The sequence below is a fragment of the Lepidochelys kempii genome, chromosome 2 (genome assembly GCF_965140285.1).
Source record: "Lepidochelys kempii isolate rLepKem1 chromosome 2, rLepKem1.hap1, whole genome shotgun sequence".
NCBI lineage: Eukaryota > Metazoa > Chordata > Testudines > Cheloniidae > Lepidochelys > Lepidochelys kempii.
This window is the reverse complement of record NC_136381.1, coordinates 2,708,919-2,734,853: the sequence shown is the minus strand read 5'-3', so window position 1 is coordinate 2,734,853 and position 25,935 is coordinate 2,708,919. Positions and strand designations below refer to the sequence as shown.

The following is a 25,935-nucleotide window of genomic DNA, read 5'->3' as shown; positions in this document are numbered from 1 at the left end:
CTGTTATCTGGGGATGGCCCTTGCAGGGTTCCCTGCAGCTTCCTTGGGACAGCTGGGAGTGGGCGAGGCAGACCCTGCTCTGACCTCGTGTGCGGATTCCTACGAGGAGCCTCCCTGGGCCCCTGCCTAGCTCAGTTGCTGTCTCTCTCCCTGCAGATCTATCAGCTGCCCGACTGGCGTCTGGTCTTCCTGGTGAAGAACTTCCCCATGGGCCAGCGGGTGCTGGTGGACAGCTCGTTCGGGCAGCCTGCGGCCCAGGGGGACACCAAGAAGGAGGAGGTGACGCGACAGGGGGAGATGCCCCTGGTGAAGGAGGTCCTGCTGGTGGCACTGGGCAATCGCCAGAGCCGGCCGTACCTGCTGGTGAGCTGGGTCGTGGGCGCTCACTGCTGCACTTGGTGTGTGCACGTACCAGGCAGGGGAGCAGCGAGGGGGCTGCAGGGCGGGGTGCAGATGGCCGCTTACTGCAGCGGGGGGGTGCAGAAAACCCTTCCCAGAGAGGAGTTATCAGTGGTTCACAGTCATGCTGGAAAGGCATAACGAGTGGGGTCCCGCAGGGATTGGTTCTGGGTCCGGGTCTGTTCAATATCTTCATCAGTGATTTAGAGAATGGCATAGAGAGTACACTGATAAAGTGTGTGGGCGATACCAAGCTGGGAGGGGCCAGCTGGGCAGTCTGAGTGTGCTGCAGGGGGCACGGCAGGGGATGGGGGCTATAGCGCTCTGGCCCACCAGTGTGAGGTTGGGGGGTGAGTGGGGGATGAAGCAAAGGGAAACGTAGGCTGAATATTAAGGTAACGTTCACCGCACAAAGAAGCGCTGGTTGGGAATTGACTCCCCAGCGCAGTGTGGGAGCCCATCCCTGGGATGTCTGTGTGAAGGGTAGCCGCCTGCCATGCCCTGGGGTGTCTGTCTGAGGGGTACCATCCTGCCCTGTCTTGAGGGTTGGACCCGCTGGGGTTACTCCAACCCTGCGATCGCTGGGTAGGCTTCCTTTCACAGCACAGCTTCACACGCCTCCTGCCACTGCCCCAGCTCCGCTGCCTGGAGCAGGGACCAAGTGTGACCTGTGGGTACGGGGGTGAGGTGGGGTGGTCTCTGGGTGAGCACGGGAGGGGCAGGAGTCTCAGCTCTTCTCGTCCTTTTGGCAGGTTCACGTGGACCAGGAGCTGCTGATTTATGAGGCTTTCAGCCACGACTCCCAGCTGGGCCAGAGTAACCTGAAAGTCCGGTTTAAGAAGGTAACAGGGGAGTGTTTGAGGCCAACCATGTGTCCTCCTGCCATCACACCCAGCCGATATGGAGCAGGGGGGCCCAAAGCAACCCACAAAGTTCTGCTTCATAGTCACCCTCCACGCCAGTGGGAATGTGTCAAACCAACTGATAGCTTTCTGTGACAGCGTTTAGCCTTGTGGATAGTGAGGGAGTGGTAGACGTGGTAATCTTGACTTTAGTAAGGCTTTTGATACTGTCTTGCATGACTTTCTCATAAACAAACTAGGGAAATGCAACCTAGATGGAGCTACGACAAGGTGGGTGCAAAACTGGTTGGAAAACCGTGCCCAGAGAGGAGTTATCAGTGGTTCACACTCATGCTGGAAGGGCATAATGAGTGGGGTCCTGCAGGGATCAGTTTTGGGTTCGGTTCTGTTCAATATCTTCATCAGTGATTTAGATAATGGCACAGAGAATACACTGATGAAGTTTGTGGACGATACCAAGCTGGGAGGGGTTGCAAGTGCTTTGGAGAATAGAATTAAAATTCAAAATGATCTGGAGAAATGGTCTGAAGTAAATAGAATGAAATTCAATAAGGACAAATGCAAAGTGCTCCACTTAGGAAGGAACAATCAGTTGCACACATACAAAATGGAAAACGACTGCTTACAAAGGAGTACTGCGGAAAGGGATCTGGGGTCATAGTGGATCACAAGCTAAATATGAGTCAACAGTGTAACACTGTTGCAAGAAAAAAGCAAACATCATTCGGGGCTATATTAGCAGGAGTATTGTAAGCAAGACACGAGAAGTAATTCTTTTGCTCTACTCTGTGCTGATTAGGTCTCAACTGGAGGATTGTGTCCAGTTCTGGGCGCCACATTTCAGAAAAGATGTGGACAAATTGGAGAAAATCAAGAGAGGAGAAACAAAAATGAGTAAAGGTCTAGAAAACATGACCTCTGAGGGACGATTGAAAACATTGGGTTTGTTTAGTCTGGAGAAGGGAAGACTAAGAGGGAACATGATAACAATTTTCAAGCACATAAAAGGTTGTTACAGGAGGAGAGAGAAAAATTGTTCTCCTTGACCGCTGAGGACAGGGTCAGAAGCAATGGGCTTAAATTGCAGCGAGGGAGGTTTAGGTTGGACATTAGGAAAAACTTCCTAACTGTCCTGGTGGTTAAGCACTGGAATAAATTGCCCAGGGAGGTTGTGGAATCTGTCGTTGGAGAAGTTTAAGAGCAGGTTAGACAAACACCTGTCACATGTGCAGGGGACTGGACTAGACGACCTCTCGAGGTCCCATCCATATGACTTCAGCTCCCAGCACACAATGCACCATCTTGACCCAGTGGCAGGTAAAACTCCCAAGCAGCTTGTTCCTTTCTGGGGGGCTGGTCTGGGGCGAGTGCCCTGGTTTAAAGTGTGTGTCCCAGGTGCAAAGCAGCTGAATGGCTGCAGCTCAGACTGTCCTCAGCCACTTCCCTGGGGGCCAGCGCTGGGCAGGGCCAGGGAGTATTGGGGTGCGGTCTGCAGTGCCCTCCGCAGGTGACGTGGCTGTGGGCATGGAAAGGTGGGGACCCCCCCACCTGTTGTGTGGGTTCCCCACTTGGTGCTTGCCCCTCCCAGCCTCAACTGCAGGGTTCCAGTCCCATTGGTGCCTGGGGGCCCTGGCTTGTCTGTGACCATCTCTCCTCCCTGTCAGGTCCCCCACAACATCAACTTCCGGGAGAAGAAGCTGAAGCTGTCCAAAAAGAAATCAGAGAGTGCAGGGGGTGAGGAGTCGGGGGGAGCGCGGGGCCGGGTCGCACGCTTCCGCTTCTTTGAGGACATCTACGGCTACTCGGGGGTGAGCCACAGGGGCAGGCCTGCCTCAGAACCACTGCCAGGGCTTGTCCTGGGGGCTGGCAGGGCAGCAGGGGCTGCCTCTGGGTCAGTCCCTCACTGTTCAGATTGACCCCAGGCTCAGCTGCTGGTATCGGGGGCTGCCAGCAGGAGAGAGCCGGTGGGGCAGCCCCATTCGGGCATGTCCCTGGGGCAGTTAGACCCTGCAGGGTGCTGGTAGGAGGTTGGGCTCTGCGCTGTCTGCAGCCGGCTTTGGCTGCTGCACTGGGGAAGTGACGCCGCAGGATTTCCCGACCTCCTGCTGCGGGCTGCCATCCTGTGAGAGCCCAGAAGCTAAGCAGGACTGGCTCGGCCGGCACTTGGAGGGGAGACCTGGGCAGGGCCGGGGCTGTGGGTTGGTGAGTCAGCCCTGTGTTGCAGCTGGCGTGCTGGCCAGGAAAGAGCCCGTGGAGAGTCCGAGCGGGAGCCCCTGGTCCGAAGCAGCCTGGCAGCGGACCCTGGGCTCCCCACGCTGACCCCGGTGCTGGCTCTGCTCCCAGGTGTTCATCTGTGGGCCCTCCCCGCACTGGCTGCTGGTGACGGCCCGGGGGGCCCTGCGCCTGCACCCCATGACGATCGACGGCTTAATCGAGTCCTTCGCTCCCTTCCACAATGTCAACTGCCCCAAGGGCTTTCTCTATTTCAACCGGCAGGTATGTGGGGCACGGCTGGCTTGGGGGCAGAGCCCAGGGCCCCACAAGGGGCAGACAGACACTGCCTGGGCTCTTTGTGGAGGTGGGGTGCGGAAGGCCTACAGGTCCCAGCACTCGCTGCTCCATCTGGGCACGGCTGTCTGGCCAGCAGCTCTTCTCTCGAGGGCGTGGGGAAAGGCGGGGGCTGTTTGGGGGGGCTGAACTGAGGGGAGGGGCTGACGGTGGGCTCTGCTCGCAGGGGGAGCTGCGGATCAGCGTCCTGCCCGCGTACCTCTCCTACGACGCTCCGTGGCCTGTGAGGAAGATCCCGCTGCGCTGCACCACACACTACGTGGCTTATCACGTGGAGTCCAAGGTACTGGGGTGCTGCTGGGGCAGCTCTGCCGTGTGGGAACGGGCTTTGCTTTGGGGATCCCCTTCTGGGGCACAGCGTCCCCCGAGAGCTCAGCTCTGCCGGCCCAGGACCCGCCACTCTGCAGATGCTGCCTATCCCCCATCCTGGTCAAGGGGCATCTGGCCTTGCAGAGCACAGCCCCCAAGGCGGGTGCTTCAGACCTGTCCTGCCTGGCTCTGCTGCATGCCCCATACTGGCAGCCTGCACAACGCCAGCCGAGGGGGAGGGGAGCCCCCAGGGAGCAGCTGGTGTCTCCTGTGTCCACACTGCGTGGTTGGAGGATTGCAGCAGTCAGGGGGGTCAGAGAGGGGGCCCCCATTCTTGGTGCTGCGCCCCGGTGGCCTGTTAACGGCTGCATGTCTCTGGCAGGTCTATGCCGTGGCCACCAGTGTTGTCAACCCCTGCACCCGCATCCCCCGCATGACGGGAGAGGAGAAGGAGTTTGAGAGCATTGAGCGGGGTGAGTAGAGACCTGCCCTGCAGGGGCCCCTCCCGGGTCCCCCCCAGGCCCCACTGAGCGGGAGGGATGTGTGGGGAGCACATTGGCACTGGGTGTGCAGCGCTGGCAGAGGTTCCTGCAGGGCAGTTACGGGCCAGGTTCAGGCCGGCACTCCCTGTCCTGCGTGGGCCCAATGGCCCGGCTCCTGGCCCCCTTTGGCACAGGTCCCAGTGGGCTCCGCGGGGGTCTCACCGTTGTGCCCATGGCTGTGAAGGTCCCCCCAGCACACAGAGTCCTGGGGTGGGGTCCCTGGGGTAGAGCTGTGTCCTCCCATGGGGCAGAGCTGTGGGATGGGGGGTGCCATCAAACCTTCCTGGGCTGGGTCGGTGCGTGACATCGGCAGGAGGCCTGCTGTGCCTGCACCAGCCCCATACTCTCTCCTGGGGGCCAGCTGGGGACTGGAGCTGTGTTGGTCTCTCCCCCAGACGAGCGCTACATCCACCCTCAGCAGGAGGCCTTCTCCATCCAGCTGATCTCACCGGTGAGCTGGGAGACCATCCCCAACACCCGGTAAGGGCCCGTGAGTGGGGCAGGCGGCTGGGCTTGGCTGCGCCCTGGCACTCCTCTCCTGGAGACGGGCTTCCGGGGCTCTGCCAGGCAGGGGGACGAGGAGGCTGGCCCTGGGAGTGCTGCATGGGCAAGGGCCCAGCCCTGCACCGGGAGGGCAGAGGGTGGGAAGCAGGCGCTGGCCTCCCCCTGCCCCCCACAGCAGAGGGAGATGGGGCAGGATGCTGGCCCATGAGTGGTTGTGTCTGGGAGGAGGAGCCTGGTGCCCTGGGCCAAAAGGGCCAGTTCCCATCCTGGCCCTGGCTGCTCTGGTGTGGGGCTCCCTGCTCCCCTGACCTGTGCCTGCCTCTCCCGCTTGCCCAGGATCGAGCTGGAGGAATGGGAGCACGTGACCTGCATGAAGACGGTGTCGCTGAAGAGCGAGGAGACGGTGTCGGGGCTGAAGGGTTACATTGCCGCCGGCACGTGTCTCATGCAGGGCGAGGAGGTGACCTGCCGCGGCCGGGTGAGTGCGGGCTGGCCTCGCTTTGCCCCAGCAGCACCCTGGGGGGCCTGGGGCTTGCCTCCCCCATCCTTTCCCTGCACGTCCTCCCACCAAGCCCCGGCCCCGCTCCCTGCATCACAGCGCCCCCTACTAAGCCCATCCCTCTGCCCTCCTGGCTGCCCCCTCCACCTTGCACCTTGATGGAGGCTGGACTGTGCTGACCCCACCTTCCCTTGGCGGAGCCATCATCTGCACCCAGCACTTGGCCAGGTCGCCGCGTGGGAGCTGCTGGACTGTGCCCAAGAGATACCTGTCATGGGGGGCAGGAGGGCAGGTGTCACTTCCCCGACTCTCTCCATGAAGCCGGGCTCCTTGTGGGGCATGCTTTCTCCGCGGCTCTGATGGGCCCTGGGGGTGGGGGTCGCCTCCCTCCCTCAGCCCAGGCTGGTGTGTGGAGCCTGGTGCGGGCAGCCCTGCGGCCGGGCTCTCAGGGCAGCTGGGAGGGAGCGGCCCCTCGCTCACAGCCCCCTGTCCCACCCGTCTCTGCAGATCCTCATCATGGACATCATCGAGGTGGTGCCGGAGCCGGGGCAGCCGCTTACCAAGAACAAGTTCAAGGTGCTGTATGAGAAGGAGCAGAAGGGCCCGGTGACGGCACTCTGTCACTGCCACGGCTACCTGGTGTCGGCCATTGGCCAGAAGGTGAGGGGCCTGTTCCCCAGCTGGACCAGCAGGGGCCGCCAGGAGCCTCTCATTGTCCTCCCCCACCACAGAGAAACTGCACAAAACTCTGCCGAGAAGCTTGGCCCAGAGGGGGCTGTGGGCAAGAAACGGGCCCTTGGTGCCACCCCATTCCAGCAGCTGCCCGGCGGCTAACCGTCCCGATTCAGGGAGGGCACCACCTGGGGAACAGAGTCCCGTCTCCTCCAGCTGGTCTTGGGGACCAAGTGCCCTGGGCGGTGGAGTCTGAGCATGAACCAGTGCCAGCCTGAGACACCACAGGGCAGCCGCTGCCTTTAGGGTGGGCTGGCAGGGAGCGGGGTATGAGGCCTGTTCCCTCTGGGGAGCGCTGGTTCTGATCCAGCCCCAGAGGGTGTGTGGGGGGTGGTGAATGGCTGGCTCAGGGGGTGTGGTTATGGAATATGGGGCCTGTTCCCTCTGGGAGCGCTGGCTCTCACCCAGCCCTGGGATAGGAGTGGGGCGGGGGATATTCCAGGTTACTGGTTCCAGTCAGGCCCCATCTCAGGCAGTCTGCCCCCTGCTGCATTGCCTGTCCATGGCCGTGAGCCTGGCGCCCTTGCCCCCTGCAGATTTTCCTGTGGAGCCTGAAGGACAACGACCTGACGGGCATGGCCTTCATCGACACGCAGCTCTACATCCACCAGATGATCAGCGTCAAGAACTTCATCCTGGCGGCTGACGTCATGAAGAGCATCTCGCTGCTGCGCTACCAGGAGGAGAGCAAGACGCTGTCGCTCGTCAGCCGGGTGTGGGCTGGGCCCGGGGGGTGTCTGCAGGACCTGGCCCACGGGGGAGCTGGGAGGGTGGAGAGGCTCTGCGGGAAGGAGGGGTCTGCCCGGAGCCAAGAGCAGGGCTCAGCATGGTACCTTAGTCACTCCCTGACGTGGTGCTGGGGGGTGCTGGGTCCCCGCCCGTGGCTGTGTGCACTCCCCCTGACCCGTTTCTCCTGCTGCAGGATGCCAAGCCCTTGGAGGTGTACAGTGTGGACTTCATGGTGGACACCGACCAGCTGGGCTTCCTGGGTATGTGCTGCTCCTTCTCCATCCCCCGCACATAGGGCTTGGCTGGGCGTCCTGCCCAGAGCCAGGGAGGCCAGCAAGGGAGGGAGACCCCCATGGGCAACCCCAGTCCCGGCTGGACAAGCTGGTGGGGCTGGAACTGCCTGGGCCCTCTCTTCTCAGTGCGGTGACCATGCTGAGAACTGAGAGCTGCTGCGGGTGGGGGGTGTTGAGGGCAGAGCCAGCAGCTGTGGGCAGATCAGGATGGGGGCTGGATCCAGGTTTGGGCCCAGGGCGGGGGAGCTGGAGCGTGCCCACCAGGGTGGGGGCTCTTGGGTAGCTCTGTGTTTCTGGTGGGGCTGAAATGCTGCCCAGAGCAACGTTGTTGATCTGTTCTCTCCCCGCAGTGTCAGATCGCGATCGCAACCTCATGGTCTATATGTACCTGCCTGAAGGTAAGGCCTTCTGCACCCTCCGCTTCTAAGCCATGCCCCTCCCTGCAGAGGGCCATGGCTAGCACACAGGACCAGGGATAGCCCCTGCTCTCCCAATGACTCGCTCTGGGGCTGTGAGGGGGCCAGTCCCTTCCCCTCTAGCACAGACACAATGACACTCGTATTTGTCTGGTGCTTTGGGAGCCCAGCCAAATAGGCTGGAGAAGAGCCCAGTCCGTTGGTGGCTGCTGGCTGAGCTGTGTCAGAAACACCAGGGGGGAGGGAACAGCTTTTATTGGGCCAGCTTCTCTGGGTGAGAGCCAGGCGTTCCAGCTACACCGACCACTGTGGTTCACCCACCTTGCCTCTGATTAGCCCAGGGTCTAATTAGCTAGGGACACCCACCACGAGCCTCCAACTGCCAGAACCAGGGACTGGCTCATAGGACGGGTCACTGAAATCGCCCCGTTGTTTGTTCTCTCTCAAGCACCTGGCACCGGCCACTGCTGGAAGACAGGATACTAGGCCAGATGGACCATTGGTCTGCCCCACTGTGGTCGTTCCCCATCTGGCTCTGTTTCTGGCCTGTTGCAGTGCCGGATAATAATACTGTAGGGCTGCACGTAAACAGAGCAGCATGGAACCCACAGGAACATCTAACAACCTGTGGCCCCCTGAACATGGGACTGGAAAGTCCTTCCTGCCGGCGCAGCCAGAGCCGCATCGGTAGCTGGGTGGGAGCCTGAGGACTCCAGCTAGTCCAGCCCCTTCGGGAGTGCGGCCCATGGAGACTCCAGCGCTCAGCGTGCCATGCTCCATCACCTGTGGAGCGGAGCATGCTGGGAACTGTAGTCTCCATGGGCCACACCTCGCCCTGATGGAATTGCTCCTGCTCCTTCTCTTAGCCAAGGAGAGCTTCGGTGGGATGCGGCTGCTGCGCAGGGCCGACTTCCACGTGGGCGCCCACGTCAACACCTTCTGGAGGACGCCGTGCCGCTGGGCCACCGACGGCGTCACCAAGAAGTCCAGTGCCTGGGAGAGCAAGCACATCACCTGGTTCGGTAGGTTGGGCTCCGGCCTGCAGAGGGCAGCGCTGTGCCCAGTTCTGACCCATCCACATGCTGGGGGAGCAGCCAGGCTGGACCCCTGTTGTGCCGGGGGCTGTACAAACTGAGATGGTGCCTGGGCCGAGCAGGTGGCCGTCTCCGGAGGCAGCTGCCATGTGGGTGGGGGGAGTGAAGGTCGAGTGTGTCTCCACCCCGGCCCTACATCTGTGTCCTCCACGCGGGGCTGTGCTCTGGAGGCTTTGCCCCAGAGGCTTCCAGCCGGGTTGGGGTAGGCATGTAGAGGGGCTGACATGGGCCAGGGAGGCAGGCAAAGCAGAAAGAGACGTGGGCGGACCAGTGCGGGGCTCAGGTCTGCCGGGGGACGTGGTCGTGGAGGAGCTCGTGTTCGGTGCCGGGAAGCGGAGGAGCCACGCGGTGGCTTGTGGGGGGAGATGGGGTCGGAGTGGGCATCAGGTGCATCTGTGGGGCCAGGCGCAGGCCAGGTCAGGACCACAGGGGATGTGCACAGCCTGCAATGGGAGCAGGGGCTTGCCTGGGGCTGTGGGAAGTGCGTCCCAGCACTGGTGTCCGGAGTAGGACAGGGTGGGGCTAGCGGGCGGGGAAGGCGTTGGAGCTGCCGGCCTCGCTCCGGGTTCTGCAATGGAAGGGGTTATCTTGCAGGGGGCACCTGAGGCCCATTCCCTGTTACCCTGAGCTCCCAGGGCTTGCTGCTGGCCCAGCCCAGGGAGCCTCCCTTCGCGGCGGGGCGTTCCGGGTTTCCCTGACTGGGCTGTTCTCCTCCCCCCAGCCACGCTGGACGGTGGGATCGGCCTCCTCCTGCCCATGCTGGAGAAGACGTACCGGCGCTTGCTGATGCTGCAGAACGCCCTCACCACCATGCTGCCACACCATGCCGGCCTCAACCCCCGGGCCTTCAGGTACTGCCCCACTCCCCACACACCATCTGCTCCCAGCCTCTGCCTTGCCCCGCTGCCCTTGGCCAGACCCCCCTCCCCTCCTGGTGTGCGCCTGGTGGCTGCTCTCCACCCCAGAGGTGGAGGCATCTGGGCTGAGCTCTAGGGGACCCTTAAGGAAGGATGGCATTTAGCCTGTCTGACCCTGGAGGGGCAGGGATCAGCTGCTGGGTGCCAGTACCCTGTACCCTCGGTCAGGGGGAAGGGCTGTGTCCTACGGGCATGACCCTGGGCTCAGCTGCCCCCTGCCAGTAGCAGGAGAGATGTGGTGAAGTGTCTCCAGGGAGGTGCTGGGTGTGCCTGCGTGGGGCTGCACTCAGCCCTGGTGCCCCCCAGCTCTACAGCAAGGGGGGATAGACCTCAAAACAGTGTGTGGGGCTCCTGGGGCAGGGCCAGCCTCTTCCTAGGACTCCATGCAGGGTGGGAGGCTTTGATGCAGGAGGGTGTCTTCCGCTGGGGCAGGGCCCAGGAGGTGCTAGGGCTCTTGGGGAGAGGAGCTGGGGCTCCATGTGGTCCCCCATGGCCTGTTGGCCATAGCACAAACCTGCCATCCCAGCAGCCTCACCAAGGTCAGCGAGCTTCCCCAGCTCTCCCTTCAGGGGGACACGGGGCTTTCACCCGGTGCCTTTCCCTGGGCCATCCGAAGTGCCCGGACCCCGTGGGAAGGGCAGCGGGGCGGCACGCCAGCCTGGGCCGCTGCCCCGCCTCGGCTGGCTGTCCCTGCTGGTAGCTGCAGCTCCTCTCCTGCAGGATGCTGCACGTGGACCGCCGGACCCTGCAGAATGCCGTGCGCAACATCCTGGACGGGGAGCTGCTGACCCGCTACCTCTACCTGAGCGCCATGGAGCGCAACGAGCTGGCCAAGAAGATCGGCACCACGCCAGACATTGTGAGTCGGGCCCCTCGCTCTGACTGCAGGCTGGCCCCTGGGCTGTGGCAGCCCCACCCCAGAGGGGTTAGCCACCCACTCCCCAGTCAGTAACCCCTCCCCTAACTTGCCTGCTTCTTTCCCTGCAGATCCTGGAGGACTTGTTGGAAATTGACCGCGTCACGGCTCATTTCTAATGGACTCTGGGCAGACGGGGCCGCAGGGCCAGCACCTGCCCCAGCTCTTGTAAATTCCTCGGAGTCCGGGCTAGGAGTGCCCGGCCCGACTTTGTACGAACTGGGTGGGGTTTGTAAAGAAAAAGCACAATGCGCTCCTGGCTGTGGTGTTTGCTGGGGGCTGATGCTTACAGGGCAGAGCCCTGCTGGCGGCTGGCACAGAGAGAGATGCTGGCCCGCCAGGCTGCAGCAGGCTGGGGGCCAGGGCAGAGCATGGCCCTGGCTGCAACCCCAGGGTGAAGGGGCAGGCATGTGCCTCATCCCCTGCCCTCCAGCCCCAGCACTGGCCAGGAGGGGCCATGGCCGCACAGGCAGCCTGTCTGGAGAAGTGGGTGTCTCCGCCCCCCCGTACAGGCTCCCTTGCACGGAAAGCCATTGAGGGAGGGGGCCTGGCTCCTTTCCCCCCACCGCTCCCCTTGCAGCACCACTGACCACCTGCTGTGGGGTGCCCACACACCTTTTATTAGTGTAAGACCAGGGTCTGTGCGGCCCCCGGAGCTGATGCAGCCACAGGGAAAGGCCCAGGCTCCCGCTGGCAAGGCTCGCTGCCCCTGGCGTCCAATCCAGTCAGCCCGCGAGGCCGCAGCAGGCCTGGGTCTGCCCTTGTCTGCGCTGGCAGCTCAGCTAGGCCTGGAGGTACTCGTAGATTTGGTCACTCTCGGAGAGGAAGCCCACGTCAGCGAGGAAGCGAATGAAGGAGGCCATCAGCCTCATGGAGAACGTCTCCAGCCTGGGGAGGAAGAAAGAGACCCTGTGAAGCGTGCGCCGGCAGCACCCCTGCTTCGAGTCAACATCCCGGTGCAGGAGCCCGAGCTCGCACCCGCACCCCACCTTACCTGAGGGCAATCTCGAACTTGAGGCTCTCCCACTTCACCCGGAGCCAGCAGACGAGGCTGCTGCTGCGGATGCCTGAGGATTTGTGGCCGGCGATCCTGCTCCAGCCCTTCACAGCACTGCAGAGACAGAGGAGCCAGGTCAGGCCCGGGGCTCCCCTTGGCGCCCATCGCCCTCTGTACTGGGCACAAGCCCACCCTGGTGCAGGGGGGCCGGGCAGGGCTGCATGCTGGCGCCACGGGCTCCCCTCTGTTGCTGCAGCCTGTACCCGGGAGCTGGGGGGCAGCCCCGCTCACCTCTTGGCCATGACGAAGTAGCGGTCGACGGGGGCGCCCAGGGCGATGTTGATGCTGCGCACCGTGTTGATGTTACGGAAGACGAGCAGCATGGGCCGGGGCAGGTCCTTGAGCACCTGCATGATGCGGTCGAAGTGGTGCCGGGCCATGGCCTGCATGTAGAGCGTCTCCTCCCGCGTCAGGATGTTGGCCAGCCTTAGCTGCCCCATGTGGATGGGCCTCTGCATCAGGATCTCGCAGAAGAGGAAATAATCTGGGGCGAGGCCAAGCCTGGCCGTCAGGGGAGCCGGGGCAGAGCCCAGGGGCCCAGGCTAGGAGCCGGAGGGTCTGAACCACTCAATCCTCCCAGCCTCTGCGCCCCCCTTCCCCGGCGAGCGAGGTGGGGGCAGAGCCCAGGGGCCCAGGCTAGGAGCCGGAGGGTCTGAACCACTCAATCCTCCCAGCCTCTGCGCCCCCCCTCCCCGGCGAGCGAGGTGGAGACAGAGCTTAGTGCAGTGAACCAGCCCCCAGCATGGGAATTGGCTGGGGCCCCTCTCACCACATCTCCCATGCCCAGGCCAGAGACCCCCCAAGCCTCACTCACCCTTCACGCCCAGCTCGGCGGAGCAGGCCCTCATGGCTGCGTCGTCCCGCAGGATGATGGCTCGCCACAGCTTGCACAGTGCCGTCCGGTCACTGCCACAGGGAGAGGGACCGCGTCACCCAGGGCTGCCTGCCCCACGGGGGGGGTGGGACCGCGTCACCCAGGGCTGCCTGCCCCACGGGGGGGGGGTGGGACCGCGTCACCCAGGGCTGCCTGCAGGGGTGGAGACATTGGGCCCTGGTGCGCTGCCCCCTATCCACGAACCCCCGGCCCCCTGCCCGGTCCCTACCTCTCACTGAGGAACTCGTAGAGGCCGTGATCCAACAGCACCAGCTGGGCCTTCCCGTCAGGACCCTTCCGCACCAGCACTGCAACACAGAGCAGGTCACTGCACAGCACCCAGCCCTCCCCTCGGCGCCCAACCTGCTTCCTCCACTGGCCGCCTCCCCTTGGCGCTCGGGCAGGGGGCTGCAGCCGGCCTGCTCTGGAGAGAACCCCTGGCCCCGCCCAGCCTGGGGGCCACGAAGGCAAAGGTGCCCCTGGAGGGGAGAGGGCAGTGCCTCTGTGCTGGGCTTTCCCTGCTCCCCCCGTACCGTTCCCAGGGTGCGGGTCCGCGTGGATGAAGCCCGTGTAGAAGATCTGCTCGGCAAACATCTGGATCAGCTTGTCTGCGGTCTGCAAGAGGGCGAGACGGGGGTGAGCTGCTGAGTGCCCTAAGGCAGACACCCACCCCAAGGGCAGCAGATGGGCCAAGCCTGCAGACACTGGTGCCTGGCAGCCAAGGGCAGCACCGGGGCTCCATTGAACAGGGAAGGGCCTTCAGCAAGTGCCATCATTCAGCCGTTCCGCAGTGCTCGTGCGGAAGGGGAGTGCTTTGCCTGCCAGTGAATGCAGCCGCCTCTGGGGTGGACCGTGGCAGCTGAGTCCCAACCTGCAGGAACGCTACGAGCGGCTGTGGGGGGTGGGGAGCTTAAACATGGCAGCCCTATGCCCAGGGGCAGGTTCACAGAATCCACTGGGACTCTGCCTGTTGGGCCCTCCTTCCTGGTCCCCAATCACCCCAGGGAAGCTCCCCCTTCACCGAACAGCAACGCCTCACTCACGTCCTTCAGGCCCAGGCCCTGCGCCCTGATGCTCTCTACATTGTTGATTTTGCAGCCTTCGCAGTAATCTGCTGTCAGGACTCTCTGCAGGGAGAAGATGGGGATCAGGAGGGGGTGGGCGGGGGCGGGGGCTGGGGCCCTGCTCTCCAGGATGCAGCCAGAGAGAACTAGGGTAAGCCCTACGGCCCCAGGGGCTGGGGTGCAGGGGCTGGGGCGCAGGTCCTTCCCCTGGTGTTGGGCCTAGTTACCAGGGCGAGGGGGGTCTCCTGTGTCCCCTTGGGGGGGAAGGAGCTAGTCTCCATAGAGCCCACATCTGGGGTGAGGGGGTGACCCCAGCTGCCTGCTGGGGCTGGGGGCTAAACCCACCCGGCCCCAGGAGAGGAGGGGCCTGTGCAGCTCAGGCTGCAGCCAGGCGTCCTACCCAGCTGGCGGCTGGAGACATGGCTGGGCCCCCGCGCCCGGGGTGCAGCGTGGGCAGCTGGAGCCATGGCCGGGGCACGGCCATCCTTCGTCCCCACCTTGCTGCACTTGTCCCAGTGCACCTTGGGGACCACGACGTATGGGAAGTGGCGCAGGTCCTCGGCACAGCGCTCCGCGTTCCGGCCCTCGTTCTCGAAGTCCAGCTCCTGGGCCAGCGTCCCCTTCAGGTCCTGCGGAGGGGGAGGGAGGGCAGGGGTGGGCAATGGCATGGCCAGGGGCCCCTTACAGCTGGGCTAGCCAGAGCGTTCCTATGCCAAGGGGGGGCACATATCCCGCAGCACGGGGCACCAACTGCCCTGATTTCCGCTCAGCGCCTTGTCCTGCTGGCACGGAGGGAAGCTCCTGGCCTGGGGCAGGGCCCACGGGCGGGCGCTAACAGCCCAGGCCCGGGGCGAACGGAGCCTGGAGCGCCCGCACCCGGCAGCACCGGCCCTGCACCCGGGATGTGGCACCAGTCCAAGGGGCTCGGGCGGCGCCGGTACCTTCAGGACCCAGCTGAACCCGAAGCTGGGGTGCATGAACTCGATGATGCGCAGCAGCAGCTCCAGCGTGCGGATGTCCCCGTCGAACCTGTCCCTCAGGTCGATGTACTGCACCTGGGGGGCAGAGACCCGCCTCAGCCGCTGGCTGCCCTCAGGGACGACACGTCCCAGAATGCAATTCACCACCCCCGGCCTGGGGCCGGACCCCCCCCCCACATGCTGCCCTGTCTGCCTGCAGAGCAGGGGGCCTCGCGTTGGCAGCACCCCCTGCAGGGCTCAGACTGCAGCCCCACGGAGCCGGCAGCGTCCTGGCTCCTCATGCTGAGTATCCGTGCCCGGGAGGCTTCCAGCAGGGATCGGGGCTGCTCCATGCTGGGCACTACACACCCCTGCCTGGGGCAGAGCCCCCATCTCCCTCCCAGCCCCAGCCCTAGGGGAGCAGCTGCTGGAGATTTCCCATGGAGGCAAGTCTTGGGAGTTGCCTCGGGTCCTAGCCTGTCCTCCACCCTGCAGGCCCCCTCCATCAGCCTGAGCTGCCTGCCCCTGCTCCCACCCAGCAACGCAGGGCTGCTCTCAGCCCAGGCTGGGGCCAGGACTGTGGGGCTGAAGAGGGCTGCAGCTGGGCCCCTCTGGCTCCATGACCCCAGCCCGGCTGTTCTGACTGGGACCGCGGGGGAGGCAAGGGCCCCGTATGGAGCCAGCCCCAGCAAGGGAGGTCAGTCACACCAGCCCTTCCGGCTCACGCACCTTCACAGCCACCAGCGTGCCGTCCTGGAGCCGGGCCTTGTGCACCTGGGCCAGGCTGGCTGCGGCCATGGGGTGGTAGTTGAACTCCCGGAAGAGCGTGTCGGCTGTGGCCTTGAAATCTTCCAGGAACAACTCATCCACCTGCAGCAGGGGACAGGGAGGGCTGGCCATCAGGGAGCTGCCCTCCGGCACCGGCTCGTGCCCAGAGCGGGCAGGGCTGGCCGGGAGGGCTCAGCCGCTGAAGATGCCATGCGCGGGAGCTCTGGTTCTGAGCGGCCCCAGGGCAGCAGAGACCAAACCAGAGTTTCCAGCTGTGCTCTGTGTGCTATGAGTTGAGGGGGGGGGGGATTCGGGCAGGTGTCCCCCTCACCCAGCCTGCAGGAGCAACCAGCGCCCATGCTCCAGAGGGGGGGGGCGGCGGGTGCTCAGTCAGTGCTGTGCAGAATGGAGAGCTCTGCCCAGCCCCCCCCTCCCCCGGTGCAGCTGGGGGAAGCTAGAGGCAGAGGGGGCTCCAGCCCCAGGGCTGCCAGCCTGGCCCCTCGCCCTGGGGGCAGTGGTGGTGGCTGAAGTGATGCCCGTCTCCAGGAGCCCCGCAGAGCCGGCACTCACCTCCCCGCAGCCCCTCTTGAGGGCCTGGTCCTCCAGCACGCGCAGGGTGCTGATGTACTCGGGCGGCAGCAGGTGGTTGAAGGCGCACAGGCCCTGGCCCAGCTTGATGTACAGGCCCCCGCTGCGGATGGCGCCCTGCACCAGGCAGTCGGCCGCTCGCTGATGACAGGCTGACGTCGCCTCCTTGTACTCCGGGCTGTTCTGCCGACAGGGAGACGGGGCAGGGAGCAGCCGTTAGCACCGGCAGGGCACGGCCAGCAGGGGGCGCGGGCGCCCAGGTGCGGCCAGCAGTGGGTGTCCGGTCACGGCCAGCAGGGGGCACGGGTGCCAGAGTGCGGCCAGCAGGGGGCACGGGCACAGGGACCCGGCCAGCAGGGGGCGCCTGGGGATGGCCAGCAGAAGACATGTCCCAAGCAAAGGGGTAATGGGGCTTCGATGGAGGGACACGCCCACCAGCAGGGGGCGCTGCGCCCTGGGGGCTGCATGGCCAGGGAGGCGGGACCTGCCCAGGACGCCAGCAGCAGTGGCAGGAGAGGGGCTCCCCCTCTGAAAACCCCTCCAGACAGCATCTGTGACCCCCTGCACACTGACCCCATGCCCATCACCGTGGGATCGGGGCGCCTGGCAGTGACCCATCTGGCTCGGGAGGGGACTGGCACTGGGTCGCAGCCAAGGGGCACACGGGTCCCCATGCAGCAGGGAACATACCTCGTCCACGCCCCGCAGCACCACGTGGGCCGTCCACCAGTAATCCAACGAGATCCGCATGCCCAGGTACAGGGACCTGCAGCGACAGGGCGGGACGGCTCAGCACGGCCACGGGAAGGACAACTGGCCTGGGGCCGGCAGAGAACCCAGGAGACCTGATTCCCCCTGCAGTGGGGCCTGGGAGCTTGCTCCTTCCCTGGAGTCGCCTGGGCGCCCGTGCAGAGGGAGCCCCTCGTACTGGGGTGGGGGGGGGGTGTGTGACACTGCCGACACCCACCTGCCGAAGCGCCCGACGCCCTCCACCAGCAGCCGCATCTTCCTCCGCTCCTGGGCATCAGCCAGGCCGTAGCGCGTCCCGGCCGCCAGGGGCAGCCCCAACCCCGCAGCCAGCAGCGCTTTCCACAGCAGGCCCCTGCGCCGGCCCCCGCTGGAGGGACAAGGGGACAGTGGTGAGAGCCCCCCCATGACCTCCGCCCCCTCCTGTGACTGCCCCACCCCACCCCGGGGTCACCACACCCCCCTGTGACTGCCCCACGCTCTTGGGACCTCCACGGCACCTGGGACCGCCCTGCCCGGCCCCACCCCACCCTCCATGGCCCCCGCTGCCAGTGCCCGCCATGCCCCCCCCCGTGCAGCAGAGCCAGGCCACACCCCCTCCAGACAGGCCTTGGCTGGCGGCCCAGCAAGGGTGAACCGACGGGGCCTGCTAGCGGAGGGGCAGTGCCCAACCCCCTGTGACATGGAGCCGGACAGGACAGGGTCATGCCACTGGCAGGCGAAATGACCCAACTTCTACCTTTACAGACGTATTAGAAAAGTCTGTAAATGGTCACTGGGCCCGTCCTGACAAACAGCTCCAGCCACGGCAGAGAGACCAGCGCTTGGAGACGCAAACCGGGATTGCGAGAGCATTAGCGGCGAATCCTAACTGGCTGTGTGCCTCGCTCTTGTCAGAGGGTACCCAGGTAACCAGCCGGCCCCTGGCTGGCCCTGGAGCCTATTGCTCCCGAGATCAGACGGGGACATTACCGTGGAGCTGGAACCTGGGTGGGATGACGTCACTGGCTCTAGTTCTCAGTGAAGTTTGCCAAGTGCCCAGTGGAGAATTACCTTGTGCTGGTGAACGCAACGAGTTACGTGCGCATACAAAGGCAACTGGAGGTTTTACGGCAAAGCCACAATGCTGCACCCGAGGAATGCCTGCTGGCCAGAGGCTGTCGCAGGCTGCCGGGGATCTATAAAGGAACTCTAGGGCCCTGATCCTGTAGCTCAGATCTGCTTAAGCTTCATCAGAGGAAGCCTGAGTCACAAGACTGAGATCTCCAGCTCCAGTCTGGAGTCCCTGCTCCTCCTTGTGGAAGAATTAGAACAAATTACACATGGACTAAGAACAGGAGGACTTGTGGCACCTTAGAGACTAACCCATTTACTGGAGCATAAGCTTTTGTGAGCTACGGCTCACTGCATCGGACGCATTCAGCTGTAGCTCACGAAAGCTCATGCTCCGATAAATGGGTGAGTCTCTAAGGTGCCACAAGTCCTCCTGTTCTTTTTGCGGATACAGACGAACACGGCTGCTCCTCTGAAACCTACACATGGACTTTTTGCACTCAGCAGCTCACCATGTCTGCTGTGAAACTGCTGGGAGAGCTCGGTTCATATCCGGATGTGTAACCAGCTTTGACCCACCACCCTCTCTCGTCTTGTTTAATCAGTCTTAGCGTGGTTAATACGAGCTGGCTGGAAGCGTGTGTTTGGGTAAGATCTGAACTATCCATTGAGCTGGGGGGTGACGTGGCCGACCCCTGGGGACTGGCAGAACTTTATACACGATGAGCAAGACTCTCAAGCATCCTCATGGCGTCTGACTGGGCTGCGGGGGCGGGGAGCCCCGGGCTGGGTCGCTCTAGGGGAGTGTGTGTTGGCTCCTGGGTCGCCACCAAGGTATTGTAGAAGCTGTTTTGTTGCTGGCTGGGTGAATCGAAGTGTTAGAATAATCCACCAGTTTGGGGATCGTCTGCCCCATTCTCTGCAGTTTGCCCTGACTGAGCAAGCTCAGTGTGGGCCCCCCTAGGCACCAATGGTCCGTCCCACCCCGTTATTTCACACCCTGCCCGGCAGGCAGGTGCAGACAGGCCCTGGGCGGGGCTGGGCACCGTGGGGAGGGCCGTTTCCAACACACCCAGGTGGCAGGGGATGGTCCTGGGGACTCCTGGCTCCCCGGGCTTACCGTTGCATCGGAGGGGTGGGCCTGTGTCTGCAGTGCAGGGCGGGTGGCTGCCATGGGCACCTCCTCTGCAGCAGGAGGGAGTGAAAGCGGCAGAGCTGCACCTGGGGGGCAAGGCGCAAAGATCAGCGGGACCCCGAGAGTGCAGGCGAGGAACGGCCACCCTGGGCACTGCCTGCGGAACTCACTGCCACCAGGACCTGCCAGGGCCCGGGACATTCCCAGAGCAGAACCGTGGGACACCAGCCAGAGTTTCCCTCAGCCAGAGCTTCTCCCATCCCCAGCTGCCCCCAGGGAAACCCGGAGAGGCACAGAACTGGCAGCATGCCCGTCCCACCTCGCTCAGCCGCACCCAAACCATCACCTAGCTGCACTGCAGAGCACGGAGTGTGGGGGAGTCCAGGCCCTGCACCCCTCTTCCTGGGATTCACTGAGACTCTCAGCCAGCCAGTAAAACAGAAGGTTTATTGGACAACAGGAACACAGTCCAAAACGGAGCTTGTGGGTACACCCTGGACCCCTCAGTCAAGTCCTTCTGGGGGAGCAGGGAGCTTAGACCCCAGCCCTGGGGTTCCCTGTGTTCCTCCACCCAGCCCCAAACTGAAACTAAGCCCCCCCAGCAGGCTCCCTCCTGCAGCCTCTGTTCACATTCCTGGGCAGAGGTGTTACCTCCCCGTCCCCCTCCTGGCTCAGGTGACAGGCTCTCAGGTCTCCCATCCCCAGGGCACATTCCCAGGTCAACACTCCCCCCTCCCTAATGCGTCACAGCGGCAGAGGCAGAGGCAGAGCACGGAACTCGGGTGACCAGCTGTCCTGATCTTATAGGCGCAATCCTGATATTCGGGGCTTTGCCTGACACAGGTGCCTATCACCCCCCACCCCCGTCTCCATTTTTCACACTTGCCAGCCGGTCACCCTACAGCAGAACCCAGGAGTCCTGCCGAGCAGGCCCACTTCCCGCCAGCTGACCGCGCTGGGCCGCAGGAGGTGAGGACGCAGTGAGACCTCGCTGCTCCCCGGGCAGGCGGAGGCATTGCGTGGGGAGCGAGGGGCCCGCTAGACCTGTTTGGATCAGCACTGCGTCGTTACGCTGGGTAAACGGGTGTTATGTCGCAAGCACATGCCTCGGGAGTCGACTGCTTCAACCACTGGGGAAGTCAGCAAGCGGGCGCAGGCTGGGAGCTGGCTGGGCGTTTGGGAACAGGCCGCTCCCCCATGGTCTGGGCCAGCCGGCCTAGGAGAAAGCTTTCCCACCCCGCCGTGGCGGAGAAGCCCTCTCAGCGCAGCCCAGAACAAGCCCCACGGGCGCTGAGCCGGCTCCCGGCCGCACTCGTTAGCGAAGAGGAGCAGCTGACTTGTTCTAGAGACCAAATGGCGGCCGGAGCCAAACGCTGGTGCAAAGCCCGGGAAAGGAGAACCCGCTCCCAGAGGAGACGTATCTCGCAACCCATCCCCTCGGGGACCTGCATTCCAGCCAGCCGGGTTCCCAGCTGGATTGCAGTCACCAGACTGTGCCCGCCCGGGCCTGAATGCTCTGTCCTCACCTTGTCTCCGTGGCAGATGCTGAGTGCCAGCCCGGGGGGGGGGGGGGCGAGGCGACAGCCCCCTTCCTCTCCCAGCTTTCACAGCCTGCCTGCCCTCGAACGCCGGCAAAGTGCCGGGGACACCTGCTGGGGTGACCCGGACGCTGGGAGAGCGCGTTCCAGTCGGTGAACGTCACACCCCAACTCCCCATAGACGTGGGTTAGATCAATACCGGGAGTGTAACGCCCGTTCACGTGGTGCTCACTGCGCCTTCCACAGGTGTGCTGGCCGCTACTTCTCTCTACAGTTCAATGGCATCCAGGGATGGGCAGCTGTCAGGTGGTAGAGAGCCACCTTTTGGTGGGCCAGGGGCTGTGAGCAGGAGGGGGTTGGGCCTGCCCCCGGGGGTGGGGGGGGGAGTGAAGCCGGGCTGGGGGGGGTCGGGTCCTGCCCCTGGGGTGGATGGGTGGGCGAAGCCGGGAGCGGGAAGGTCAGGTCCTGTCCCTGGGGTGGGTGGGTAAAGCCGGGAGAGGGGGGGTCGGGTCCTGTCCCCGGAGTGGGTGGGCGAAGCCGGGGGAGGGGTGGTGGCTGAAGCTGGGGGAGGAGGGGTCAGGTCATGCCCCCAGGATGGCGAGTGATGCTGGGGAAGGAGGGGTCAGGTAGGGGCCTGTCCCGCAGGGCTGGGCCCAGCTCTGGCCATTGGCTCTCACCATAGCATCACACGATACAGACCGAGGGGGCCTCCCCCCGCAGCACCCCTTTGTGGCCTTAAGCCCTGGCACCACCAGACTGCTGCTCCGCCCTGGGCTGTGGTGGGCCAAATAAAATGATCTGGGAACCCGACGTGGCCCTGGGGCTGCCCATCCCTGGCGTAGGGTCCCCTGGCACAGTGCCCAGCCCAGGCAGTCCCTGCCCCCAGCAGCCAGCAGGCAAAACCAGCTTCACCCCATGGGCGCTGACTGCCCAAAGCCTGGCTGAGCTGCGGGCACACTGCCCTGGCTCCTGCCTTCGCACCCTCCCTCATGCCACCCAGTGGGAGGAGAGGTGGCAGATCTGCCACCCCGACTGCTCCCTGCCAGGCTGTGCACAGCTGGGCCGCCCCGGGCAGCACCATGGGGCACCCCAGTCCCTGTCTGGGAGCCCAGCATGGGCACTCACAAGGAGCTGGCGGCTTTTTCCCCATTTCCAGCCTCAGGCTGGATTAACAACTTGTCCTTGGGGGAGGGAGGAAACATGAGATCAAGGAGCCTCCCGCCAGTCCCATGGCGGCGGTGGTTCAAGGCTGCAGCCGCAGCCCCCTCTCCTCCCCCTCCCCCTCACCCCCACCCCAGCACAGCCCCCCAGCCGGCCTTGGCAAGTCGCCTTCAGGAAGCTGTTTCCTAATCGGCCTCGGGGTGTTTTTCCAGTGCCAGGCACACTGGGCGGATCTGGTGCCCGGGCGCAAACGGCCTCCCTCGTCCCAGGAGTGAGCCACCAGCCCTGCCTGGCAAGGGTCCCCGGTGCGATGTCCCAGCTGGGGCGACGTCTGGGGCAGACCAGGCCCGGGAGCAGGCATCCGCCTCCCCTGCCCCGGCCACGCTAGCCAGCCACAGGGGCTGCCTGTCGTGGTCAAAGCCCGCCGGGACCCGGCGTGGCAGAGACCGACTCCCAAGGGCGTCTGTGCAGCCCGGCCAGGCTGGGGCAGAGGGGAAACTGGCAGCACAGAGCTTGGGGCTCTCCGACTGTGGGAGCCCCAGGCCAGTGCAGCACCTGGCACCATGGGGGGGGTGGTGAGTGCACCATGGGGGGGGGGTGAGTGCACCATAGGGGGGGGGGGTACCGTAATGCACATAACAACGAGCACTCAGGAACCACAGGTGTGTGGGGGGGAATATCGTAAAATCCACATAATACCCAACACTAGGGAGGGCGGGGGGGGGGCGGTACCGTAATGCACACAGTAATGGACCCACTAACTCGGGAAGCGTGGGGGGACGGACGGTACCGTAATGCACCCAATAGCGAGCGTGAGGGAAACACCAAGGCAGTACCGTAATGCACACAATAGCCAGCCCGCGGGAAGCACCGGGGCGGGGGGCGGAAGGTACCGTAATGAACCCAATAACGAGCGCGAGGGAAGCACCGGGGCGGTACCGTAATGCACACAATAGCCAGCCCGCGGGAAGCACCGGGGCGGGGGGCGGAAGGTACCGTAATGAACCCAATAACGAGCGCGAGGGAAGCACCGGGGCGGTACCGTAATGCACACAATAGCCAGCCCGCGGGAAGCACCGGGGCGGTACCGTAATGCACACAATAGCCAGCCCGCGGAGTGCACGGCGGGGGGGGGGCGACACCGTAAACACAGTAACCAGCCCGCGGGCGGAGGAGGAGCCAGCCCCAGTCCCGGCCGCCCCCCGCCCCGCAGCCGGGTGGACCCAGGCCCCGGGGTCCGGTCCCGGCAGCCCCCGCCCAGGCGCGGGGCCCGCAGTTCTCCTCACCGTCCGCCGCAGCTCCATGACCGCCGCTGTCACCGTCCGCCACCGCCGCCACGGGCCGCCGAGACCCCGCCCCCTCACTCAGCCCCGCGTCGATTGGCCCGCCCGCTCCCAGGCTCCACCCCCTCGCTCACCGCGAGCGCCGATTGGCCCGCCCGGATCGCGGCGCCTCTCGTGCCCCGCTCTGACGGGACCCTGCGGACTCAGGCCCCGCCCCCAAGCCGCATTGCGCTCGCTGATTGGCCCGCAGGCCCCCGTCGCAGTGGTGGGCAGAATGGGCGGGGCCCTCATGTGGGCCCGCCCTGAAGCTGGACGGGGCGGGGCTGGGGCGAGGCGCTGGGGGCGGGGCGGGCGTGTCCGCGCACCGTGTGGCGGGGAGTTCCGCAGGTCGGGGCTCTGGCTGCTCGTGGGGGCTGGGCCCAGCGGAGTCTCAGGGTGGGTGGGGCTGTGTCTGGAGGGGACAGAGCAGCCAGAGCCCTGCAGGGTGCGGGTGTGTATCGTACCCCGGCCCTGGTGTGTATCGTACCCCGGCCCCCCACACGCCCCAGACCCCCAGGGTGTGTCCTACCCCGGCCCCCCACATGCCCCAGTCCCCCAGGGTGTATCGTACCCCGACCCCCCACACGCCCCAGACCCCTGGTGTGTATCGTACCCGGCCCCCCACACGTCCCAGACCCCCGGTGTGTATCGTACCCCAGCCCCCCACACATCCCAGACCCCCAGGGTGTATCGTACCCCGGCCCCCCACACGCCCCAGACCCCTGGTGTGTATCGTACCCGGCCCCCCACACGTCCCAGACCCCCGGTGTGTATCGTACCCCAGCCCCCCACACGTCCCAGACCCCCAGGGTGTGTCCTACCCCAGCCCCCCACATGCCCCAGTCCCCCAGGGTGTATCGTACCCCGGCCCCCCACACGCCCCAGACCCCTGGTGTGTATCGTACCCCGGCCCCACCCACGCCCCAGACCCCCAGGGTGTATCGTACCCCGGCCCCCCACACGTCCCAGACCCCCAGGGTGTGTCCTACCCCAGCCCCCCACATGCCCCAGTCCCCCAGGGTGTATCGTACCCTGGCCCCCCACACGCCCCAGACCCCCAGTGTGTGTGGGGGGCTGGGGTAGGATACACCCTGGGGGGCTGGGGTGTGTGAGGAGCCAGGGTACAATACACACTGGGGGGCTGGGGCATGGGTGGGGCTGGGGCATGTGGGGAGCCAGGGTAGGATACACACACTGGGAGGCTGGGGTGTGTGGGGAGCCAGGGTACGATACACACACTGGGGGCCTGGGGTACGATACACACTGGGGCATGTGGGGAGCTGATGTAGGATACACACACTGGGGGGCTGGAGCGTGTGGGGAGCTGGTGTAGGATATGCCCCAGCCCCCTGAGGTGTATCGTACCCCAGGTTCCCAGTGTGCGTATCGTACCCCAGCTCCCCACATGCCCCAGCCCCCTGGGGTGTATCATACCCCAGGTCCCCAGCACGCCCCAGCTCCCCACACGCCGCAGCGTGTATCCTGCATCAGCCCCCCACACACCCCAGCGTGTATCCTGCATCAGCCCCCCACACGCCCCAGCCCCCCGGAGTGTATCCTACTGTGATGATGGTGCTGAGATCACTCAATCAGGTTGAACTGCAAACAAAATGGGGTAAACAAATCCCAAATGCTGGTGGATATCCCAACACTTAGATTTACCAAGCCAGCCCAAAGCAGCTTCTGTATCACCTCACTGGTTAGTCAGAAGTCCAAACAATGCAGTTCTCTTAAAATGCCCAGCCTCAGACCTCCATCCAGACATACATGTCAGATATGATGATGGTTACTGAAAATCTTATATAAAAGAAAATGTCCTTCTGATCCCAAAAGGTAAGCCACACACCCAGGTCCAATGATAACTTAGATCTTACCCAAAATACACGCTTCTAGCCAACTCTTATTAACTAAACTAAAATTTATTTAAAAAGAAAAGAGAGAGTGTTGGTTAAAAGATCAATATACAGACAGACTTGAGTTCAATTCTTGAGGTCCAGATACAGAGCAGAGATGAGCTTGTAGTTGCCAAAAGTCCTTTTAGAATCATAGAATCATAGAATATCAGGGTTGGAAGGGACCCCAGAAGGTCATCTAGTCCAACCCCCTGCTCAAAGCAGGACCAATTCCCAGTTAAATCATCCCAGCCAGGGCTTTGTCAAGCCTGACCTTAAAAACCTCTAAGGAAGGAGATTCTACCACCTCCCTAGGTAACGCATTCCAGTGTTTCACCACCCTCTTAGTAAAAAAGTTTTTCCTAATATCCAATCTAAACCTCCCCCACTGCAACTTGAGACCATTACTCCTCGTTCTGTCATCTGCTACCACTGAGAACAGTCTAGAGCCATCCTCTTTGGAACCCCCTTTCAGGTAGTTGAAAGCAGCTATCAAATCCCCCCTCATTCTTCTCTTCTGCAGGCTAAACAATCCCAGCTCCCTCAGCCTCTCCTCATAACTCATGTGTTCCAGACCCCTAATCATTTTTGTTGCCCTTCGCTGGACTCTCTCCAATTTATCCACATCCTTCTTGAAGTGTGGGGCCCAAAACTGGACACAGTACTCCAGATGAGGCCTCACCAATGTCGAATAGAGGGGAACGATCACGTCCCTCGATCTGCTCGCTATGCCCCTACTTATACAAAATATTCCAGAATATTCCAGAGGTCCAATGGCCATGTTCAGGGTGACTCCAGTCAGTGACTGGGGATCTCAATCCTGATGGCTTAAGGTTTCCCCCTCTTGAAACCCAAAGCAGATCTGAGATGAAGAAGGATCATGTCCCAGGGTTTTATACATTTCCTGCAGCTATTTGGCCTGAGAAAACAATCGGCTTGACTTTCCTTCTCCCAAACATCCTGGCAATTAGCAAGGGGTAGTTTATCCATTAAAC

General features: G+C 63.7%; 2 protein-coding genes across 5 annotated transcripts in view; one reads left to right on the top strand and one right to left on the bottom strand.

The window, feature by feature from the left end:
* CPSF1 (cleavage and polyadenylation specific factor 1) overlaps positions 1-11,034 on the top strand; it is a 33,978-nt gene extending 22,944 nt beyond the window's left edge. For both annotated transcript variants that reach the window (XM_073329879.1, XM_073329878.1), the window contains 16 exons: positions 157-363; positions 1,152-1,241; positions 2,927-3,070; positions 3,606-3,758; positions 3,997-4,113; positions 4,522-4,612; positions 5,077-5,161; positions 5,522-5,663; positions 6,192-6,344; positions 6,953-7,129; positions 7,339-7,405; positions 7,789-7,836; positions 8,721-8,876; positions 9,670-9,799; positions 10,586-10,724; positions 10,853-11,034. In XM_073329879.1, coding sequence (XP_073185980.1) covers positions 157-363; positions 1,152-1,241; positions 2,927-3,070; positions 3,606-3,758; positions 3,997-4,113; positions 4,522-4,612; positions 5,077-5,161; positions 5,522-5,663; positions 6,192-6,344; positions 6,953-7,129; positions 7,339-7,405; positions 7,789-7,836; positions 8,721-8,876; positions 9,670-9,799; positions 10,586-10,724; positions 10,853-10,900 — 1,947 coding nt within the window. In that variant the 3' untranslated portion in view covers positions 10,901-11,034. The remainder of the gene's footprint in view (positions 1-156; positions 364-1,151; positions 1,242-2,926; positions 3,071-3,605; positions 3,759-3,996; positions 4,114-4,521; positions 4,613-5,076; positions 5,162-5,521; positions 5,664-6,191; positions 6,345-6,952; positions 7,130-7,338; positions 7,406-7,788; positions 7,837-8,720; positions 8,877-9,669; positions 9,800-10,585; positions 10,725-10,852) is intronic.
* On the bottom strand, positions 9,498-23,085 carry ADCK5 (aarF domain containing kinase 5). 3 transcript variants are annotated; one of them, XR_012157052.2, is made up of 16 exons: positions 23,013-23,085; positions 19,012-19,112; positions 17,059-17,208; positions 16,782-16,857; positions 16,074-16,274; positions 15,465-15,605; positions 14,718-14,831; positions 14,274-14,405; positions 13,756-13,839; positions 13,246-13,327; positions 12,942-13,020; positions 12,653-12,744; positions 12,070-12,322; positions 11,776-11,892; positions 11,397-11,669; positions 9,498-9,516 (listed from the first exon to the last, which is right to left on the bottom strand). XR_012157052.2 is itself a non-coding variant. In XM_073329885.1 (15 exons), exons 1-15 carry the CDS (start codon positions 23,028-23,030, stop codon positions 11,564-11,566), a joined length of 1,746 nt encoding a protein of 581 aa, XP_073185986.1. In that variant the 5' UTR covers positions 23,031-23,085; the 3' UTR covers positions 11,381-11,563. The 3 variants fall into 3 exon arrangements, 1 of the variants encoding a protein (XP_073185986.1); XM_073329885.1 differs by lacking the exon at positions 9,498-9,516 and having other exon boundaries at positions 11,381-11,669; XR_013635277.1 differs by lacking the exons at positions 9,498-9,516; positions 11,397-11,669 and having other exon boundaries at positions 11,805-11,892; positions 12,070-12,290.
* Between the last annotated feature and the right edge of the window lie 2,850 nt (positions 23,086-25,935).

Excerpts from the sequence above, each read along its gene's own strand:
- ADCK5 (XM_073329885.1), bottom strand. Across the intron at positions 17,209-19,011 it reads CCCACCCCTCCGATGCAACG|CGGGGGCCGGCGCAGGGGCC; the intron begins GTAAGCCCGGGG and ends TTGTCCCTCCAG. Across the intron at positions 13,021-13,245 it reads GGACCCGCACCCTGGGAACG|TGCTGGTGCGGAAGGGTCCT; the intron begins GTACGGGGGGAG and ends TCTGTGTTGCAG.